The sequence below is a fragment of the Triturus cristatus genome, chromosome 4_1 (assembly GCF_964204655.1).
Source record: "Triturus cristatus chromosome 4_1, aTriCri1.1, whole genome shotgun sequence".
In the NCBI taxonomy this organism is placed as follows: domain Eukaryota; kingdom Metazoa; phylum Chordata; class Amphibia; order Caudata; family Salamandridae; genus Triturus; species Triturus cristatus.
This window is the reverse complement of record NC_140585.1, coordinates 652669563-652692377: the sequence shown is the minus strand read 5'-3', so window position 1 is coordinate 652692377 and position 22815 is coordinate 652669563. Positions and strand designations below refer to the sequence as shown.

Genomic DNA, 22815 nt, shown 5'->3' with positions numbered 1-22815 from the left:
CCTCTGTAAGCCCCTAGTATATAATAGGGCATGGGGATTAAAACTACCTCTTAAAACAGGCCACAGGGCGTTTTTGCACACGTTAACTCAGGCCCCGTCCCCTCCATTCACCACTGTGTAAACACGCCCTGTGTCCATTTTTAGTTGGGAGATTAAGTTCATTTGAATCCTGAGGGTCCCTAGGGTCCAACTAGCCCACTAGGTACCTCCAGTAAGTGCCACAGAGCTGCGTTGCAGAGAGGTGTAAAAAGTGGCACGGCCTGGACCACCTCTCTGCAATGCAGCTCAGTGGCGCTTACTGGAAGCACTTGGTGGGCTAGATAGCCCCCAGGGGCCCTCAGTATTGAAGGGAAATTATATCCCCAATTTAAAACGTGCCATAGTGCGTGTTTGCACACGTCACCTCAGGCCCCGTCCCCTCCCTTCACCACTGTGTAAACGCGCCCTGTGGCTGTTCTAAGTTGAGAGATTAAGTCCCCTTGAATCCTAAGGGTCCCTAGGGTCAAACTAGACCACTAGGTACCTCCAGTAAGCGCCACAGAGCTGCGTTGCAGAGAGGTGTAAAAAGGGGCTTGGCCTCAGAACACCTGGCTGCAGCGCAGCTCCCTGGCGCATACTGGAGATGCCTGTTGGGGGCGCGTTTGGAGAGTGCTGCACGGAGGGGGCATGGCCTCCGGCACGATGCCAGTCTTTTATTTATTTTAGTTTTTTAAGAAGGGGGGCTGTTTGGTTCCCCTTCTTATTCTAATTTATTGGCCCTGATGACCCCATCCCCCAGGGCCAGTCTCCTAATTATATTTTTTTGACCCCAATCCCCAGGGCCGGCCACTGTTTTTTATTATTTTAAAAAAATATATATTCATAGACACACCTAGGACATGCTGGACAAACCGTACGTACCTATCACCATGACGATTTGCGTGATATTCATTAAAAGGCGACTATGCATGCAATGAATCCACGTGGAATGTATTTACACCACCAGTGAAGCTCTGACATGTCTGATGCCCTACCGTGCCTAATCCTGGTAGACACCCTTGTCGTTTATTTATACAAACATGGGTAGCTATTGACGGGCACATTTAATACACATGCACACCAAGCCATTCAAAGGGGATTCGACAAAAATTCGACCAAAACTATGCAAGAAACCCCCCTCACGGTTAATAAAACACACATCCACTGCCGGATGTGTAATACTTTTTATTTTACTCTCTGGAAAGGGGACGAACATCACTTGAGAGTCACAGCGTGCTCCTGACAGAGCCCAATGCTGTGTTACACCCACCATTGCCTGCCGAGTGCCACACACCTCTGTGTTGTATTCCACTAGCTAGTGCATATGCTATGACACTCTCTAGCCCATGTGCACTGTAACACCACCCCGTGAATATGTCATGCCACACTTGTCTTCGCACGGGTTATATTGCCCCATCTAGCGTGCCTTTCTCGATGCCTATGTTATAACGCACAGTGCTATGCCATACATATTACAATCTGGGATCCATATCTTTGTCACAGTGCATATGCAACGTTACACTCCCCAGCACATATTTTATATTACAACTTTAGAGACTAGTTAGGTTACACAACACTGCCCTGTGCATATTACACTCCAAGGCGCATATCGCATAGCACGCGCTAGTGCCTGTGCTATCTCGCGCTCTCCAATGAATCTGTCATTGCGCACAATGTATTGCATATTATATTTCACGCCCGGTTCATCTTATATCACACTTTTTGGTGCATAGTTTATACCATACACTATATCTAGTTTTCATTTTCAATCGTGCTCTCAGGACTATGTTCTATATAACACTGTGTTCACCTACCCTTTTCACGGGCATTACATTTTGCGATAGGGGGTGGAGGGTCAGGGGGTGTTTCTGCCAAGTGAGCCCGGAGTCACAGTCACAAACGTCCACTTCTTCCTGAATAAAAGTGAGATTATGCTGCATACTTGTTCATATTTTAAGTAGTTCGCACAGACACAATGTTTTAAAAACAATAAAGTTCCTAATACCCGCCTTCTCTGAACAGTTAGCTTGCTGCCCCATCCCCTTCCTCCCTATCCTCTGTTGTGTGAATCCATGGACTAGCCTCCTCCCTCCTGCCATGCATGGTCTGATGTGCTGCCACTGCCCTCAATTTAGTATGATGTACCAGTCCACTCCTCCTGCCGTCCATTGCCCAATTCTATGCCCCATCATTGACCTCCTGCTTAAACTCTGTGCTTAGCTTGCTGCCCCTATTCTCCTTCCCCCTGCCCTCCGATGTCTTTGTGCATGCCCCTGCTCCATCCTTTTTGCCCACCATGTCCCATGGACCTGCCACTCCTATCTACTCTGAGTGTTCTGTTGAGCTGCCACTCCCCTCCCACCTGCCTAGCATTGTCAGATGACTGTAACCTGTCCCTGCCACCTCCACCCTGCCTGTCCACATGCCATGCCCCTATCCTCTTCCTCCTGTCCTACATGGTCCATTGTACTGCCACACCCTTCTGCCCTCCCTGGTCTGTTGTGCTGCAACTGCTCCTCCTGCCTGCCCCGTGTGGTCTGTTGTGAGGTCCCTTCCCCTGAACTTTCTTGTCTGTGCACAGGTCCTGACCCTCCCTTCTATCCTCCATCGTCCTTTGTGCATGCCCCTCCACCCTCCTTCTTGCCCATCATAGCCATTGTGCTGCCACTAACCCTCCCACTTGCCATGCATGGTCTTCTGTGCTGCCATGGCCCCTCCCACCTTCCCTGTGTGGTCAGTTAGCTGCCCCTGACCCCCTCCCGCCTTCCCTCCATGGTCTGTGTGTATGCCATCACAGTCTCACTGTTGCTCTTCATGGTGTGTCTTGCTTCTAGTGCCCATCCTGCCTGACCTCCATGGCTATCTTGCTGCTCCTGCCCTGCCCCCTTGCCCCCAGCCCTACTCCCTCCCTCCTGGCTTGTCTGTTCCATTGTAATGCCCCTGATCCGTCCCTCCTGCCCTTTATGGTCTGTTATGCTGCAGCTTTCTCTCCTGTCTGTCCATTATGGTCAGCTAGCTACCATTGCCTCTTGCCCCTCTGTTCTCTGTTGTCCATGTGCATGGTCCTGTCCCCTCCCTCTTGCTTTCTATGGATTGTTGTGCTGCACTCCCGTCCTGCATGCCCTGTGTGGTGTATTGTGCTGCTGCAAACCCTGATGCCTGCCCTGCAGGGTCAGTTTGGTGCACCTCTCCATGTCCCTCCTGTCCTCTGTTATCCAAGTCCATGTCCCTATCCCATTTCCTTCCATGATCCAATGTACCATACTTGCGAACATTTTGAACTTGGTAAGAGGGAGATTTTGAAAAAAAACTGGGGTATTGATTTTCCCCTTTGAGTTACATTGAAAAAGAGGATATTGTAGACAGGAGACAGATCAAATAAAGCCCATTTGAGCTTAAAAACATTGGACGTTTCCTGGCTGAATCGGGTCTGTTGGCATGTATGGTTGTACTACCATTGCCTCTTCCTTCTGCCCACAATGGTCTATTACATTGCCACAGCCTTGAAGGAGGGTAGATTTTGTATCACAGGGGGCCCCTGGCCCGTTCTGTCCACACCTGAAGTATGAGACCCTTGTCCTTGCCCTGCCAGCTGCATTTGTAGGCCGTATTAAATTGACCAGCGGGTCCTGTGTTGCTATATAATTATCCTGAGACATCCTTACCACTCAGCCAGCATAAAACCCCTGTGTAGGCCCTTCTGTTTAATATGTAGGCCTCTTTGTTAAATTGACCATAGCTCTGCAATTTTAGTGTATAGCAGTCTGAAGGCAGGTCTGCGAGGCCTTCTGATCCAAACTAGTAGCCCCCACCCTACCCGAGTGCTCCGTGCTCGGTATCAAAGTTCAACATCCCCCTGAAGCTGTCGACATACAGTAGGCTGCATCCTGGACTGGTACTTGCTTCCTGGGCAGGTTTCCCGCTTTTAAGGAAGTGGCAACCGCAGAGCGTCAAGTTAGGAGAACTGAGGAGATTTTATACATGAATATATTGAATTCCCGTACAATACCCATTATTTTCTGCTTGCTCTATGGAACTTACGATAAGCGATTGGCCTGAGAGACTGACCTTTTCACCCAGTCCATTGTCAGCATTAAGTGGGTAAATGACGAAATGTCTGGTAAAATCTGCAGACGAAGCTTTTGGGTAGCATACGTAGGTAGATGTAGCGTGCAAAGGAGCCCACAAAATGATATAAAAAGGGAGCACCCACAGATATCGACGGACTACCTCGCCGTCTGTATGTAGGTTAACAGGCAGTGCAGGTTTTCCCCAAGAGCTGGGAGCTCTTGTCTTCCTTTGCTTAAAATGTCTTGCTCTGCTTTGCTTGAAGTATCTTATTCTATTTTACCTATATGAAATGTCATGTTATGTTTAACCATTGTTCTCTTTACTTTTGCATTTAAAAGATTTTGTATTGTAATTGCAGGAATGCTTGCTCTAAGAGTAAACGTGAGTGTTCCTAGGTAACATTTTCCTTGGTGTAACTTGTTTCTCATGATGCATTTATAGATGTGTTTTCTCTCTCTCTCTGTCAGTACATTAATTGAGATACAGAGAATATTATGACAGCTGTATGATTATCTGGATTCTGTATTTTGTACTTTATGTCTCTATTCTGCGGTTTCCTTGAAGTTGCATCTTCTCATTAAACTGCCATTGTATTCTGCCTCCAATTCCATGTCTCAGATGTCTGTTTTCTTCATTTTTGGAGCAAGCGTTCCTAGGCACCCCGGCTCAAATTAAGGTGCCCCTTTTGTCCCTGACTCACTCTCCTGCTCAGTTCTGTGGTGGCTCCCGGGGATCTGGGGACCGCCCCTAGCTTCCTTGACCCGTAATAGATATTCCCTCCAACAGCCTCTCTTGCAAGTCCTGTATTGTTGGTTTGTTGCCCCTGCCCCCCTTTCCACTGCCCTCCATAGTCTGTTGTGCTTCCACGGCCCTTCCTGCCTGCTCAGTGTGGTTAAATTGTTGCCTTTGCACCCTCCTACCTGCCTTCAATTTTCAGAGTCCGTGCCCCTGGCCTCTGCCTCTCAACAGTATCCTAATGAACAACTAGATTGCTAACATTCTATATTTATTACAAAAGTGTGGAACGCCTGACATCATCTTGATGTAATCAAAACTGTAATACCTAGAGTATTTCCTTTAGAAATTACATATATGAGAGGGTCTTATTGGCATCAAAATTATGGTTAGTGCTCTAAAAGACTAAAATAAGGACATATTTTCTGAGTTTTCAAATAGCGACAAAGCACTTTTAAATTATTTGTTATCTTTATGTTTTTTTATCCAGTTGACCACTTGATTAAATGTTGCACTTAGGGGAGAGGATGTGGTGTTACTTCCAGAACTGCAGACTTTGCAACTGGGGAACCAGGTTGAAGTTTCTGCTTCAGCTCGACATTCTGTGATTCTGGTCAAATCACTTAGTCTCCCCATGTCTACAACCAAAATGAATTTGTTCTTGTGTGATGTAACCAATGCTCATGTAAAGCACTCCAATACCTGACAAGTCTGCACTATATAACACTGCAAAAACACAAAATAATAAGTGTTTTGCACACTTCTGTCATTGGGCTATATTTGGGCTACATCTGGGTGATTTTGGGCTACATTTGGGCTCTTTTGTCTCCGGTGGCCATCTTGGGAGATTTATTTGTTATGAAGTTTCCTAATTTCCTCATGTACTGCAGTCTTCTCAGTAGGAAATGCTTTCAGTTTTTTACTTTGATTCCATCATGAAGGTATTCAGATATGTCACACATTTGCCATAAATTCTGAATGTTAGCACTCTAGTTGCTCATTAGATCACTGTAGTAAAACTACTGCACCATGGAAGTCTGCTCCTGGTATTAAAAGTGCATGTTTCAGTCTGCATGTCAGAATTTTTTAATGAAATAGAAGAGGATTTGAGAAGTCACTCAAAATGTGCCCTCATTTTCTTTCTTCAGCATTAATCATAATTTCTATGGCAAAATGAACCTCCTCATTGTGTTCCTTTTTAAATTAAATGTTTTAAGTGTTACCAGTTTATTCCAATCAAGATGGCTTCAGGTGTGCCATACTTTTGTCATAATGAAGACAGTAAGCGCTCTAGTTGTTTTTAAGAACATTCTGGGACATTCTGTCATTGGGCTATACTTGGGCTACATCTGGGTGATATTTGGGCTACATTTGGGCTCTTTTGTCTCTGGTGGCCATCTTGGGAGACTTATTTGTTATGAAGTTTCCTAATTTCCTCATTTACTGCAGTCTCCTCAGTAGGAAATACTTACAGTTTTTTACTTTGATTCCATCAAGAAGGCATTCAGATGTGTCACACATTTGCCATAAATTCAGAATGTTAGCACTCTTTTTGCTCATTAGATCACTGTAGTAAAGCTACTGCTCACCAGGGAAAACTGCTGCTGGTATTGAAAGTGCATGTTTCAGTCTGCATGTCAGAATTTTTTAATGAAATAGAAGAGGATTTGAGAAGTCACTCAAAATGTGCCCTACTTTTTCTTTCTGCAGCACTAATCATACTTTTTATAGAAAAATGAACCCCCTCATTTTGTTCCTTTTTAAATTAAATGTTTTAAGAGTTACCACTTTAATCCAAGCAAGATGGCTTCAGGTGTGCCATACGTTTATCATAAGTAGGACTGTTAGCGCTCTAGTAGTTCTTTGGAACACTCTGGGAAGCTGCAGTAGAACACAAAGGAATCAACTGACAGTCTCTGCCCTTGTTGGATGTACATGTTTTACTGAGAATGTCAAACTTCATTCTCACATGACTGAGAAAGATAATGTGAATTTACAGAAAATAAGCTCTCAGTTTAGCCTATAGATCACCTTCCAAACCTCTGTGGTAAAAGCATGAGAAAATATTTTTCTCTCAATCATGATATCCCAGCAGAAGGCTTTTTCACATGGTGAAATCACCTTAGAACATACCACAATTCCTAAAATGAGTATGGTACCATCAACAAATGATTTTTAATGTAACTAAAGTTTTAAAACCTTCTATTAACTGCAATGCTTTTTAATGAGGTGCTATCATGTATATTGGTCCCAAGATGGCTGCCAACACTTCTTGGATGAAGTGCTGACAGCCAATCAGATCTCAGGATGAGATGTGTGGTTAGGCTCCGCCCACATATATATATGCTTTTTAAATGCTATTTTCTCAGGAAATACTGAACAGATTTACACCAGACCTGCAAAAGGCACTTCCTTGACCTTATGGCTACCTCTCTGCCAAATTTCAAGTAATTCTGTTCAGCCGTTCGGGCTGTAGCTGTGTCTAAAGGTCCTATGGAAAAATGCATGGGGAAAACGCGTTTTGGGACCCCCCTTTTTTCTAGGCCCCTGCTTGACGAATCCCCCCGAGACTTTCAGGGTAGGAGCGGAGCGGAGCGCCCCACCTATTTTGAAAATTTCGCGAGGATTCGTCGACCGGCGCCAAAGTTATTCCAAATAGAATGTTGCGGATTTCCTATGGAAACAGGGTCCTAACTATAACTACCTACTGGCGACCGCCAGTAGGTAATATATATATATATATATATATATATATATATATATATATATATATATATATATATATTATATATACGCACACACATATATAAATATTTTACCTTATTGACCCCCTAACTCCTAAACTAAACTCAATCACTCTTATACCCTAAATATGCCCTCACCACCAAATATTCCTACCCGCACTAAACCCTAAAAACACCCCTGCCACTCAATTACCTTTACCCACCCTAAACCCTAAAAATACCTTTGCCACCCAAATACCCTTACCCACCCAATCCCTAAAAATGCCATTTCCACCTGAAAACCCCTACCCACCCTAAACCCTAAAAATACCTTTGCCACCCAAATACCCTTACCCACCCTAATTACTAAAAATGCCATTCCCACCTGAAAACCCCTACCCACCCTAAGCCCTAAAAAATACTCTTACCACCCAAATACCCTTACCCACCCTACACAGATTGATTTATCATATGTTGATTTATGAAAAGATTAAAAAACGAAATGTAAAATATAAATAAATTATATTTGAGAATGTTTATAATGTTTTAAAAGTTTTTTCCGTGGCCTGTATTTTAGAGCATAACTTGTAGGTGGGTTTTCTTGCTCATGTTTTGTATCACCAAATAGTAACACACTGCATGGAGTGTTTTTAAACAAGTGTGACAATATTGTGTGCCACACTACAGCGTAGTGGCATGACTATGTGGAAATGTGTAATATTTTACTTAGCATAAGCTACAGCCATTTTGGCTGTTGTGTTCATTTTGTTTCCTTCGTAATTCTCCAGTCCTCTGCTGCTCGTCTTTTCACTCTGCCTGTGTTATCTATTTTAGTTGACTTCCTGACTCAGCTAAAGCAATGTACGGGCTTGTAGCTGTCAGTGCACCTGGTCATAGATGTTAACTGTCGACCATTTACTGCTGCCATAAGCATTTCCGCTCCCCTCCCACTTTGCTGACCAAGTGGCTATTCATCTGCCCTTGTTTGCTGATAACTATTTCTAAAACGTGTTCTTCCTTTTTCTGTTCACATGCTTACAGTGCAGAAAACCTGTATAAAAGACCGGTGTTCTGTGACTTCAGTGTACTACCTCCTTGCAGCACTTGAGAGTGCTGTGTGGACGTGGTCCCACTCATGAGTGATTAATAAACTTGTTATGTATTCCAACTCCAGTGCTGATCTCTATTTTGTTGGTCTTTGAACCCGTGGACAAAAGGGTGATCCTGCGAAGTGTACCCCTAAAAAGGTACATTTCCACAATTAGATGGTTTAAACATAAAAAACTCGAATAAATTAGTCTGAGTCTAGGCAGTGGTAGAGAATGAGAAATGAAGAGGATGATATTTTTAACAAGTGCTGTTCTCAAAGATAATATTTTATAAGAAAGCAGGCTGTTAGTTGAGAAGCATGTGGGGCCTCCAAAAAATATTACTGCTACAAATTTAACAGGTCAAACACAAAGTTCATTAAATAAACCTGGGCTCAACCACCTGGTAGCTGTGGCACAGCGCAGCCAGGCAAAACTTACAGAAAATGTTTAAAGTAATTAAAAGGACCAAAACAATTTGAAAGTCAAAACAATACAAATAAATCCCACAACAATTCTCTAAAAATAATAAGAAAAGTGACACAAAATTATTCAATTCCTATCAGGGGAACAAGAGATATGGATTTTTAAATGTAAAAGGCACCAAGAAACTGCATGGCATCTATTGATGTGGTTGAATGTACCCTAGGCAGAAGTCGAAACTAGACCCAGGCTTTGCCTAGTCAGTTAATCCTGTCAAAGATGTATCCTCTAGCTCGACAAGATTAAAGACTGTATCTAACAAAGGTCTCTCCAAGTTGAATATTCACTGGATGAGATCCTGCTGAATCCTTTGGTTTTGGTGGCAAATGCTCTGAGAAGGAAAATACAGATTTTCCACAGTTTTAATGGGTAGAAAATCATGATTTTATTAAAGGCACGGAGGCTAATATTATGCATACCACCTTTATTGCTCCTCAAACACAGCAGCAACAAACTCTAGAATTAGAATACTCATTAGCTCTAGAATGCAGAACATGCATGTAATCATAGAACAGGCAGCCATCTTCCTCTTTTAACTGCTGCGAAATAAACAGAGTCCAAAAAACACAGATCCTTCTGCAGGTCCCGAATTCCAAACCTTTGGACCTCTCCCGAACTTGATCCTGGTGTCCAACTCTTCTTCTTTAACCTACATAAACAAAATACATAATTAATAAAATAGGGCAGGAACAGTGGTGGGATAATATTAGCCTCCGTGCCTTTAATAAAATCATGATTTTCTACCCATTAAAACTGTGGCAAATCTGCATTTTATAGCAAGGCCCAGAGGCCAATATTATGCATGTTCAAAGTTCATCTAAAACTCTTTCCAACACATTTTCCACAGGTTTAAAATAGAATCTTTTCAAAGTTGAATCATTCGACCAATCAGCAGCCCTCAGAATTCCACTCAATCTAAAACCCCTAATAAAAGCTTTACTAGCCATGGCTCCTCTAACAGAATGTGCCCCAGAGACACTCACATCCACACCAGCCTTACACATTATCCCTTTTACCCACCTTGCCAAAGTAGATGATGAGCTGCTTTAAAAGGCTTCTTATAAGAAATTAACAACTGTGAGCAAGCACTCTGTCTCAACCCTAAAGTCCTCTTCTCATATTCTCTTACACAACTAACCACACACAAATTATTGTGTCCCTCTAAAAGAGGATAAAACATCGTCCTAGACATAGTCTTTGTCCTTTTCCTTATTTCGAAACATACACCCTCTGGTTGATAATATCTTGAATTCACCTCTAAAGCCCTAACATCCGAAGCCCTCCTAAAGGAAACCAAACACAGAAGCATACCAGCTTCCAGGATAAAATCTTCAGATCCAACCACAAATTTGCACCCCAGCTATCCAACTCCTTCAGAACCACTGAAACATCCTAAAGAGCACCATATTTTGCTTTTGGAGGCAGTCCCACTCGAACATTCTTAACCAATCTTTTAACTAAAACAGGCTGTCCAACAGGTATACCATCCACCAAAACATGCCCTGCTGAAATCGCAGACCTGCTTAAATTGACAGTATTGTACGACAAACCACTACTATACTGAACTGATAAAAGATTTACCAGATCTACAATAGGTGCTGATACATAATCCAAACCCCTTTCAACACACCAATCACACCATCTTCTCCATGCTGATCTATAGACCTTTGTTGTCCCGGTAGACCACGACTGTATGATGAGATCCTCCGCCTCTTTTGATAGGCCATGCACTTGCCATACTCTCCTGAAATCAACCAAGCTACAAGCCTTAACTGACCCAACACTACCAACTCGTGGGCATTCCCTTGCACATCCAACAAAATCTCCCTGAAGTTTGGCAAGATGACTGGGTCCTCCGTCAACAGACTCATCAGATCTGGGAACCACACCTGAGCTTTCTAAAATGGTGTTACCAAGACTAACTCTACCTTTTCTCTTCTGACTTTCGTCAACACCCTTTGTATCATTGAAAACTGAGGGAATGCATAATTCCTCCCCTCTTTCCACTCCTGAAGGAAAGCATCTATCCCCTTTGCTTCCGGATCCAGCCTCCAGCTGTAAAAATCTTTCAACTGTGAATTCAGTCTGTCCGCAAACAGATCCACCTCCAAAGGACCCCGCCTCTGCTGTAACCTCTCAAAAATTCCTCTGTTCAACCTCCAATTGCTCACATCCCTGAGATATATTGAATACCAATCCGCTTCTACGTTGCTCAACCCTGGGATATACTGAGCTTGAACCATAATCTCCTTCTCTAAACAAAACCTCCAAAACTCCTTTGCTAACTCCGCTAAGCCCCTTGACCGAGGACCCCCCAACTTGTTCACATACCGTACCACTGACAAGTTGTCCATTTTCAACAGAACACAACATTTCACTTGATCCTTCATGAAACCCTTTATCGTAAAGGACCCTGCAAGAAGTTCCAAACAATGTATGTGCATCTTTCTCTCTTCCTTTGACCACTGTCCCCCTGTTGACACTGTGCCACACCTTGCTCCCCATCCGAGCAAACTCGCATCCGACTCTATCTCTATCTCTGGTACCTCTCCAAATATAGCCCTTCCATTCCATGCTTTCAGACTCATTAACCACCAATCCAATTCCTCTTGAGTTTCTTGATACATTCTCACTTTTTGTGAGTACTTGGCACCCTGCCTCAAATGAAAAGCTTTCAACCTCTGCAACGCTCTGTAATGAAGGGGAGCGGGAAAGATCGTTTGAATCGATGCAGATAACAGACCCAACAACCGAGCCAACTGTCTCAATGCAATCCACTCTGCATTCTTCACTCTTTTCACTTCCGTCCTGATTTTCTTCACCTTCTCCATAGGCAACTTCAATACACATTCCAATGTCTAAATCTGAAAGCCTAAAAACTGCATCACTTGTTCTGGCTCCACACTAGACATCTCCCTGTTCACCACAAATCCCAGATCCTCCAGAACTCTCACAACAAACTCCGTCTGCTCCCTTGCTAAACTCCTCTCTTCTGCCATTATTAAGATATCGTCTAGGTACACAATCAAACGAATCCCCCTGGATCTCAAAAGTGCTGCCACTGGCCTCATTACTTTGGTAAAACACCACGGGGCTGACGTCGAACCGAATGGGAGACTCTTGAACCTCCAACGCTTTCCCTTCCACCTGAACTGAAGGTAATCTCTTTGTTCCTCGCACATCAGAATGGTGAAATAAGCATCCTTCAAAACTAACCGGGTCAACCAATCCCCTTTCCTCATCAAATCCCGCAACATATGAATACCTTCCATCTTGAAATGGTTGTAGCAAACCCAATTGTTTAATTCTCTTAGATTTATTACTGGCCTCATTCCTTTTTCCTTCTTCTCCACTAAAAACAGATTGCTTATGAAACAACATCGCACCTTTCTTGCAGGTTCTATCGACCCTTTTGCTTCCAAAGCCTCTACTTCCTTTGTTACCAGATCCTTCATTTCCTTTGTAAAACGTAAAATATTGGGAATCCTCTCCTGCACCGGCGTCTGAATAAAAACTATTCGGTAACCTGCTACTGTTTCCAAAAACCAAGCATCCTGAGTTATTTCTCTCCATCTTATAACAAACTGGGCTAGTCTGATGCCCAATTTTACTTGGATAGAAATAGGGTCTGGTAAACAACTTATCTGAGGCACCCCTTGTTCGCCTCTCAGACCGCATGCCTCTTGATCTGCCCCTCTTTCTTTGTGGGTAAAAATTACCCTGCTCTGCCCTGGTGTAACCATAGTTTGTTCCTAAGCTCGCTCCATAGGGTCTGAATCCTCTACCAAAGCTACCTCTGGTAATTCCCTGTCCTCAGCCGGGGAACCGACCCCGCATCCGCCTGGCCATTCCAAAAACCCTTCTGATATCCTTCTGTGCCTTTTGTAGCGGGTTAAATGTACCCACATACCTAGCCATGTCCTTGACAAAATCATCGCCAAAGAGCAAACACTCACTTTGCTCTCCTAGCTCCTTACTAGCCAAGTCCGCCAGCTTAGGGTCTATCTTAAAAAGGATGCTCTTTCTTCTTTTAACACATAGTGCTGCATTTGAATTCCCAAGAAGGCCTATTGCCCTCTGAACCCATTGACGCATTTCCGCTACGTGTACACCAGTATTATTTGAGTGTGCCTCCTCGCACAAATCAAAAATCTTAGTTAGGGGTCCCAGCACATCCAACAGCCTATCTTGGCATCCTATGAGCCCTTTATCTAGACCCCTTCTAGGATCTTTTCCAGTTTTATTGAGAAAGGCCATCATTTTGTGATCCAGTTCTGGCGTGTACGCCACTTTACTATCCAAACTAGGCCTAGGACATTCTGATCTCAGCCTAGTTCTAACATCTTTTGGGATCTCTCTCCTTATCCAGTAACTTATGTACTTGGCCACATGCTCCGCAGGAGTCCACTGTGGAGACAGAGGGTGCTGTATTAAGAGCGGATCGAACATTTCATCTTCCTGGGGATCCACAAAATTGCCTGCTTCCAATTTCATTTCTTTCTTATCTACCTTTCTCTTCTTGAGAGGAACTTCTTCCATGTCAGTATCCTCAAAACTTGTACTGCATGTTAACTCTACATCCCCACTTGTAGAGTTTGTATCCCATGCCACAACACTATGCCTTCTCTTACGCGCCTTTATAGCACTTCCTTTTGCCTTTATAGCACTTTCCTTCTGAACCTTATGTTCATGATCATTGCCCATTCTTTTCTTATCTATATGCTTCCTTTTCGGGGTCTTTTTCACACCCTGAACAGATACCCCTGCACCAACCTCTACTTCCTGCGTTGTCCAGAAGTTATCCTCTTCTCCAGACCTTTTCCTGGACTCTTTTCTCATCATACTCTTCTCCAAACTATTCTCAATCTTTTTATCGAGAGACGCTGACATCTTTCCAAATATCTTCTCCATATAAACTCTCATACTCTCTTCAAATCCTGCCTCTGTATTCTCCATTTTTAAAATGTTCCTATACATTTCTTCACAACTACCAACTCTATGTTACTTTCCAGATATCTAAAACAAATTCTCCTTACCAAACTATTAATTACCTCAAACAACCTAGTTGTCAACTCAAACCAATCAAAATATGCTTCTAAGAACACACTCCAACTGTCTTTCTAAACAATGAATTCCTCTTAAAAACACTTGTTATTTGAATCGCCTCACTTCGCTACACAACGTCCTCCTCTTGAACTCCTAACCGAAGTCTGTCAGAAACTGACTTGCGTTCTGACAGACTCTTCGCTATTTTCCCAAAATATGTCCACCAATTGCCTGACACAACTTAATTGGCCTTAGCCCAAACCCCCAAGTTGGCCGCTGCATGTAACGTAAGTACGACGTCCTCGCTAGTGCAAGATTTCAAAATTCCCCTCTCGCGCTCCACAACACCGGAGGCGCGAAAGGAAACAAATGTGCTCGAGTGCTGCTACCCAATGTTAGGGCCCACTCGAGTGCTGATCAATGAAGCTTCGCGCATTCGTCAACTACACGCGCTCGGAGTGTGCTCCGCATTTAAAAACCAACACCTACGGTAACCGTCTTTGAACCTCTTAATCAATATTATTGTCAATCGCCTGCAAGCTTCTTTTTGTTAAAAACTGTAATAATACACAATACGCTACCTTTCTACCGAAAACATTATTTACTCCTCCAAGATTAAATCAAAACATCGCTTTCTTCTGATTTAAATTTACATTATCTTAAAACAAACAACCATAGTGCCTTCTCCTCTCATTCTTCAATCATACTAGAAGGCAAACTTACAAAGAAAAATATTAATATACTGATTTATCCAAACATACCACATTGATAAAGAAGAAAGATATGAATGGACTTATCTGTGCTTGAGCAGCAACAAAAGAGGATGATGGCTGCCTGTTCTGTGATTATATGCATTTCTGCATTCTAGAGCTAATGAGTATTCTAGTTCTAGAGTTTGTTGCTGCTGTGTTTGAGGAGCAATAAAGGTGTTATGCATAATATTGGCCTCCGGGCCTTGCCATAAAATTCAAATGTTATGCCTGCAAAAGTCATGTCATCAGCTAGATACCCGATTGACCTTTTCCATGTCAAGGTTTCTATGTTTGAACTTCACCTCTTTTTTGTAACTCAAAAATCTCCAGTGGGACAACTTAGGGATCTGGTGCCAGGCAGGGTGTTCAGAAACCAAATAACTTAGGGCAGGTATCTGCCGAAGTACTCATTCAGGCAGCAAATTCTTCGAGTAGGACCAATCCAGTTTTCTTGCCCGCCAAGTTTGCACCTTGGTCGGATTGTCCTGATGGTTATTCCCTGACCTATAAAGATTTTTTTTTAATGTAATTTAAACTGTTACTTCTTTCCAGGGCAGTTTTTCTTAAACACTCCTAATGCTCCCTAGACCTCTGGGACAGCACTTATAGACCAGTTCTCTCTCAATTAGAGGCCACAAGCAGGGCCCGGTTAGGGTCAACTTGCAACTGGCCAACTAATCACTTCCAAGAAAGGCCTCTTGCAGTTTGTTGTGTCATTGTAGCCACACTAAATGACAGCCTACTGATCCTTGGTGTCCACTTCTCAGTCCTAGATAAAAGTGAGGACAAGTTCAGTCTTTCAGGCACACTAGTCTATGGATGAGGATCAGTCCTGGATACTACCTAAATAATGGCAAGGGCAAACATTCCCCCTTTTCCAACACATCCTGCTAGCCTTACTGCAAACGCTCTCACAGTGCACCATTGACAGGGGATATCAAGAAGACAGAACATTTCTCACCCGTGGCAGCAGTTTGTTGTCCACCCAGAGGTGTGGCCAGTGTAGTGAGCTATTCCCTACCACTATGCCACATCAATATGGTTCTGGAACAAACCTCCCTCCTCCTGTAGCCCCTCCCTGCCACCAGGAATGGAGCTGGGATGCTGGATGTGTTGCATGGGATCAAAGGCTCCTCTTTTCCTGGCCTCTTTTTATACTGAAGTTTGGCTGGCCAGGCCACACCCTGGTCCCTTTCACGTTAATGAAATTCTTGGACTCTCCCAAATGGTCCTACCTGAGATAAGCTGAACTACATACCTCACACCCAGGCCGTCCTGTCAAAAGGCCCAGGCTATTGTTTCTGTTCTGGGAGCAGTTTCACACCTACTCGGCGAGTGAAGCACTGGCATGGAGGGCAGCCAAGGCAGGCTAATGCTAATTAACCTACTGGAGATTCTGTGCAGCTTTCTGAAAGTCACTTTTCCTGTACAATTATCAAAAATGTAACTTCGCCACTGAATAGGATTTTTAATACATGTTCAAGGCATTGGCTCTAGTCTGTACCTTTTATCATGGCAAACCTACAAAAACAGCATTTTAAATGTATGTTTAGTTGTTTTCTCATATAAAAAGCCAGAGCACCTATTTAATGAAAATTGCTTTTGGAGGATAGACCCTATAGGAACATGCCAAACTTTAATTTATGTGTTCCATTATTAAGCACTAAACACCCTACTTTGAGGGTTACAAGGCCTACTTAAGGATGGTGTATTTAATATTTAAGAGTAGTTTTCAGTTCTGTCATAAGGGGTTTATTTTGACAGGTCTACTTGGAGGTTTTTAAACTGCAGCAGTTAGGCTACACATGTACGCCTAAAGTCATGTGTTCCTTCCTGCTCAGCCTAGTGAACTACATAATATACTGCTGTACACAGGTGACATTTAAATTCCCTGGCATTAGTGTATTTTCTGTATCATATTGGTGTACTTGTTGGTCTTACTGGAAAGTTAAATATGCCTATTTGTGTTTAACCAATTATATCATGTTTTAGGGGTCACAGCACATACACTGGGAATTTGACAACACTACTTCAGTGTGCAGAGATCGAACTCCAGCAGCATCGTTCAAAAATAATGGGCTGGCTACGGAAGAAGAGGCACTTTCTCACGCTTTTTCAAGTGAATACACCATTTGAGCACAAAAAGCAGTGATAGTAGGTGCTTTCCCCCCTTGTGTGAGAGTGACAATGTTATAACCCAAGGAATTGTACATACCGGATAGGGCTTTAATCCATAGGAAAGTCTTGAGACCATATTGGCTTAGAATAAAGTAGACATGCTGATAGACTTGAAGATAGGTTTAAATAATCCTAAATTCCTAAATAAATCTTGTTTTTTAACCGTGTGGGAAGTGGGGAAGAATAAAAAAGAAAAATAATTTCCACCACAGCACAATTTTAATAAAAATGCCAATACGGTCCTATGTAAATAACAAGGAAGTCACTCAGGTCAATTCACAAATGAAAAGCCTACAACAGTCCTTTCTTGTACTCACTCGTACGCTTGATGAGGAGCTACCCAGTGCTGAAGCATATTAACTCCCAACCTGTGACATTGCCTATTGTGCCCCCGTTAAATTATTGCTTTGCTTTACAGAGAGACAAAACACGAGGCGCGCGACGCAGAAGGGCTTCCACTGTGCAAAATGCATCCATTTGACAGGTCTCCACCTGCCCAGACTTAGCCGGACATTCGTGCAGAGCTGAGCATTTTTATCCGCTTTGCCACCAAGCACTGCTTCAGCGAAATTCAGGTACTTTCCTGGAGCAAACCACTGCCATCATCTCGCAAACAGATGTTGACACCTAGTATGAACTACAGGGTGCCGGGAAATCTCTGCCCCACAAACCGCTTGAGGAATTCCTTGAAAGCTGGCGCTGCTGCCTTGTAATTAACCTCGGCTACTCGAGCGTAAAATGGCAGGCACACGCCCCTCGAAACACCCCCTCTCACCCTTATCTAGTGGGTAACCGCGAGCGCGCCCCCTGACCGATGATACTAGGGCAGGTAGGAGGAGAAGGGAAGGAAGGTAGGGAAGCGCCCTCGGTCTTCTTACCTTGTTTGGGGTGGAACGAAACTTCCCAACTCCTGCTCACCAGAAGGGAGAAGTGGCAGAACAGCCCAGCCAGCAACTTGCCAGTCTGCATGGTTCCGTTATAAAAAGGGCCAGCGACGTACTGCCAGCCCCGGCACACTCTAATCCCTCAGCCTCTCGTCCCGGCTGGAATCCCCCCGCTGCGGGCAGAGCAGCACCCGCTCGCTCTCCGGCTGCCTCTCGCTGCACCGGCTGCCTCGCACAGCTCCTCTGCTGGCGAGCCCTCATGCCCGCCGCACAGCGCCCACCCCCACGGCCTCAACACTCCCCCTGCGCTGCCTCCCCTATCAGCAACTCCCTCCTTCCGTCCGCGCGCCGCTGCCCTCTGTGACGCCCAGTCCGGCTGCTGCCGCTCGAGCTGGAAGGGAAGAATACTCCACGGACCCCTAGGTAAAGGAGGGCCCCTTTCTCTGGGGGTACCCCGTCACCAGTAAGAGACCCATCTCTAAGTACGCATGACATTGATGAAAAAGCTAAGAAAACCTCCGTTGCTTCAATTGCTGCTTGTGTTGGGCATAGAATGAATGTTACAGTGGGAAGTTTAATTAAGTGAGATTATCTGCAACCCAGTCTCAATTTTTTCTATTTGGAAATTGGAAGAAAATTTATTTTCTCAGTTTCTTTCATTTCGTATTTCATAATTTAGCAAAAGAAATTCGAAACCAGTTAGCTCATGTTTTTGCCATTTGACAACACTTTGTTTACCGGGGTCTACATTTCCTACCATATAGCCATTGAAAATGGGTCCAAAATGTATATATTTAACTTTTGCTTTGTGCAGAACTTTACCTGAACATGTTCAAAATCAAGTCAAGGCATTGCTTGTCAGGAAGAGTGAGCGTAAAGAATTATCCTAGGAGGTGAAGAGCAAGCACACCACAGATGTGCCCTTGTGGGGACCACTGGTGACAAACCCAAACAAACCCTACAGCTCTCAGGAAAGGAAGAGGTGATTTAGATGTATAGTATATTGTCTAACTTGCTATAAGCGTGTCTATCAGGAAATACTAATACTTATTATTAGATAGCATGGGACATGTTTTTTAAAGGGGTACAGAGTCTAAGTTTGTGTCGGTGCTGGCACGCGGCTAACCCGTTCACACATTTTAGAAATAGGCACTACCTCAGCAAATATCTGGTTCACCCAGAGCGTGCTACTGAAATCACGAGACAAACACTAGATGTATCCTTAGGTAACTGGCCACGAGCATGTGCATCCAGGCACTTTTATTTGCAGGGTCACGTCACTCGTGACTCCTGTGTTGGATGAGTGTGGGGTGCGAGTGTGTCCAGCCCTCAAGGGAGTGGCTGGTAAAACAAGTGCTAGCTGAGACACTAGATTGTGTCCAGCAGAACACTACATTCCTCCCAAACTTTATTGAAAAAACACAAAACAAACGCCAGTCCAACTGGTGGGAGTAAACTACAGTCAAATAAACACCACAGGGTCCATCAGCCTCTAGAATTGTGCAGCAGGAAACAGCGGACATGGGGCTTGTGACTCGGACTGCAGCAGGACATCTTTACTTGCACTCATAATTTAACCTGAGTGGTTGAGGACACACATGCTTGCTTGGAGACATCAGCCACACTCTGGCAGCATACCAGTAGGAACCTGTTAGTTGGTTTGAAGCTGCTCCTCTCCGCTGACGTTGAGGATGGTCTGTGGTGGGTTCTAACAGTTCATAAAACAGGGTGAGTCATGAACATGGTTGCAGTCCATGGTGAACATTCACTAAGGTGTTGCTTGATCCACAGAAGTGTCCGTTAGACGACCTTGCTGTATCTTGTGGTCCGTTGGTGGGGCAATATCAAGTCCGGTGCTCCCGTCTGGAGGAGGCCCCTTGTCTGGGTTGCCACAGGACTGCTTGTGGGCTGCGCTGGGGCTGCGTGTGCCTATGTGGGGGCAGCTGCAAGACCACAGAGGGTGGATGGGTCTTGGTCAAGATGTGCTCTCCCTGTTGGAATTCAGATGCAGGCCAGGTTAGTGGGTGGTCTCTGGTTCTTGTCAGCTGGTGTGGCAACGGTGTAGGACTCCAGTCCACGCGTTTGGTACTCTAGGGATGGTTATGTTTGACGCACTTGACAAGGACTGGCTTGATTGCTTTGCCAGCCGTGTGGTGGATCTGGACGACATTTGGTATTGACTTGCCGTGATGGTTGCAGGCCTTGGTTCTTAAGTCGAACACCGGAATTTGGGGTGGCCAGGCACTTCCATTTTCTTTCTCTTTGAGCGTGCCTGTTTTCTGGCTTGCAGTGGTGTCCGTTCACCACTGAGGGTAGGTGGTGCAATTTCCTCTATTATTGTGGTGTTAGACAGCCACTGGGGGGTTTCGTGAGCATGGCACATTCTCCTTACGCCTTGATGGGGCTTGGCTGCTTTTGGTCCTCTTGCCTTCACTGGACTCTTGGAAGCTTTCTTGGGTGGGCATCTTTGAGCTTCTTGGGGCTCTTTTACTGGGGTATACAGTCTGGAGCAGCTCGCCACCTCCAGGTACATCCGTCTGCAGATGGCTTACTGTTCAATGCTGTTACTGCAAGGCTCTTTGTGTAATGGTATGGCGGGACCTCTCTAATCCTGTCATGAGGCCGATGTGTGAGGTGAGGTCATGGGGCACTTCATGCCACGTCACACTGGGCAGCAGGATGGCTTTGTGCACAGCATGGTTGTTAATCCGGGGGCAATCTATTTGCAGGCTGGTACCTGAAGAAAAGAGGTGGTAGCCAGGTGCTGCTCAAGCTGGCTTCCCTCACCTTCCATACTGCCTCTTGTGTGGAGGGAGCTCTGTGCTGTCTCCCGCTGCTGGCAGGAGGTGCTATCAGGGCTGCTGGTGGGGTGTCATTCTGGTGCCAGTTGCTGAACAGAAACCAGCAGTCACTCTAGAGTAGACGGGCAGCAAGGCAGCCAACCCGTCTCCTAGCCAGAATTGCCCCAGTCGAGGCCGGCACAGGTGAGTCACTTCTTCAGCTGCGGTGCACCCGGTCAACAGCTAGGAGCTACTCCGAACGCTTCATGAGGCTACAGCAGTCTTACATCACCCTGGGGGCCCACTTGGCTCTCTCGGGTGCTACAGGCAAATATGTGGCCGCAACAACTTTTCTCCTACTGCAGGACATGTTGTGCATGCAGCTCGATCTCCTCATGCACCGTGTGGTGCACAGAATGCAAGGTGAGGCAGAGGGTGTAGGAGCTGTGGGGTATGTTTGTTCCCTGCAGTTTGCTCTTCACGGTGGGTAGGCGAGGCATAGTGCCCATTGGAGGCAGGGCTGTGAAGGCACTATGGGCATTCATCTTCTGGGAAGCGGGACTGGCCTGACTTTCTGGAGGCGTTTTCTTTCGCCCTAGGCTGAAGTCATTACTTGCAGTGGTTCTCTGGTGCGCTGTAGTTGACACTTGTGTCAGTCCGTGGGAGTCTCTTCTCAGACTGCGGGCCCTGACACTCACTCAAGATGCCGGTGCGGGACTGGCGTGGTCAGCAGTGGCAGCCACTCTGTGAGAGGGCATGCATGCAGGCCCCGCTGGAGTTTAAATGTGTAAGGCTCACAGGGGCTGGCAGTGTTAAAGGGGAGTGGCCTGTAGTGCCTGTTCAGGTATGGCCTCTGCAGGTGGGGCGGGTTTGCCACTACTGTGGTGCTGCAATTACTCAGCCGCAGGAGCTCTCCCATGACTGCGGGCTCCGCTGCCAAGACGTGCACACCTCCTCGCCACCCCGCTGACATCAAAATTAGGTAGCTGAGGCTCTGCTGGCTCATTCCTCATACCGACCATTCAACTTGCTGCAGGGAACGTTATTTATGCAGGCCACAGCAGGGCTGATCCGCACCGTTCTCACCGGTGGTGGCAGTCTCTCGCTGTACCGGACAGCCATGTGTGTGCCCTTGAGGTCCAGTGGGGGTTTCTCCTTCCGTGGATCGGAGTGGTGAGCCTCAAGCATTGAGGGCATCCTTTGTCTTCTGCAGCTATTCATCCCCCACACTGTTCACACTCAATTCGACCTGCGGGTTCACCTCATGCCTGGCGGGTATTGCTCTAGGCTCTCTACTGCCATACTGGGATGGAAGCAACCTTGTCCTGCCTCCGTCGCAGTTGTGCTGGTGCAGGAGTGCCATAACACACGTTACACTTCTGCCCAGGACAAATTGCGAAGCAGCCGCTAGCATGCACGATCGGGCAGATACGCTTGTCGCCATTGTAGTTTTGTTAGCCCTAGGCCCACATTCTACTGAAATCACGACACAGACACTAGATGTATACCTAGGCAACTGGCTACGAACACGTGCCCCCGGGCCCTTCTATTTGCAGGGTCGTGTCACGAGTGACATCTGTGTTGGATGGGTGTGGGGAGTGAGTGCATCCAACCCTGGAGGGAGTGGCTGGTAAAACAAGTGCCTGCTGAGACACAAGAACGTGTCCAGCAGGACACTACACTTGTCTCTGTTCAGGTGGTCCCCAAACCCAGAGGGTAACCTCAGACCACAAGGTTGGAGTCATAGGCTTCCACAACCCAGTGCACAGTAGTGCCCTGCTGGTACCACCCACATGATTCATGCTGCACTCTCAATGTCTGTGCAGGAGATCTTAGCATCTATTTGGGCCCCCTCGTAAAGTGTACCCTGAGAGAGCATACAAACTGTGCCCCACCCACCGAGTGGTGTAGTTTTCTTGAACCTGTCCAGTGCTTTTTTCGCCCATGTGCATGCTCCATTAATACGGACAAGGCAAATTCATTCCTTCATTTGCATGGGTTGGTGCCACCTTTCAATTGCTCAAGTGCCCACGTAAGATGCTTCACAAGTAGCTGCA

The 22815-nt window shown here is 45.4% G+C and overlaps 1 protein-coding gene across 2 annotated transcripts in view; it reads right to left on the bottom strand.

Annotated features, from left to right (window-relative positions):
* The window catches only part of ADAMTS20 (ADAM metallopeptidase with thrombospondin type 1 motif 20), a 1386529-nt gene extending 1368279 nt beyond the window's left edge, over positions 1–18250 (bottom strand). Inside the window, exon 1 of one of the 2 annotated variants that reach the window (XM_085653052.1) lies at positions 17973–18250. In XM_085653052.1, coding sequence (XP_085509178.1) covers positions 17973–18063 — 91 coding nt within the window. In that variant the 5' untranslated portion in view covers positions 18064–18250. The remainder of the gene's footprint in view (positions 1–17972) is intronic. The other variant, XM_085653051.1, reaches the window with a different exon arrangement.
* Positions 18251–22815: the final 4565 nt, after the last annotated feature.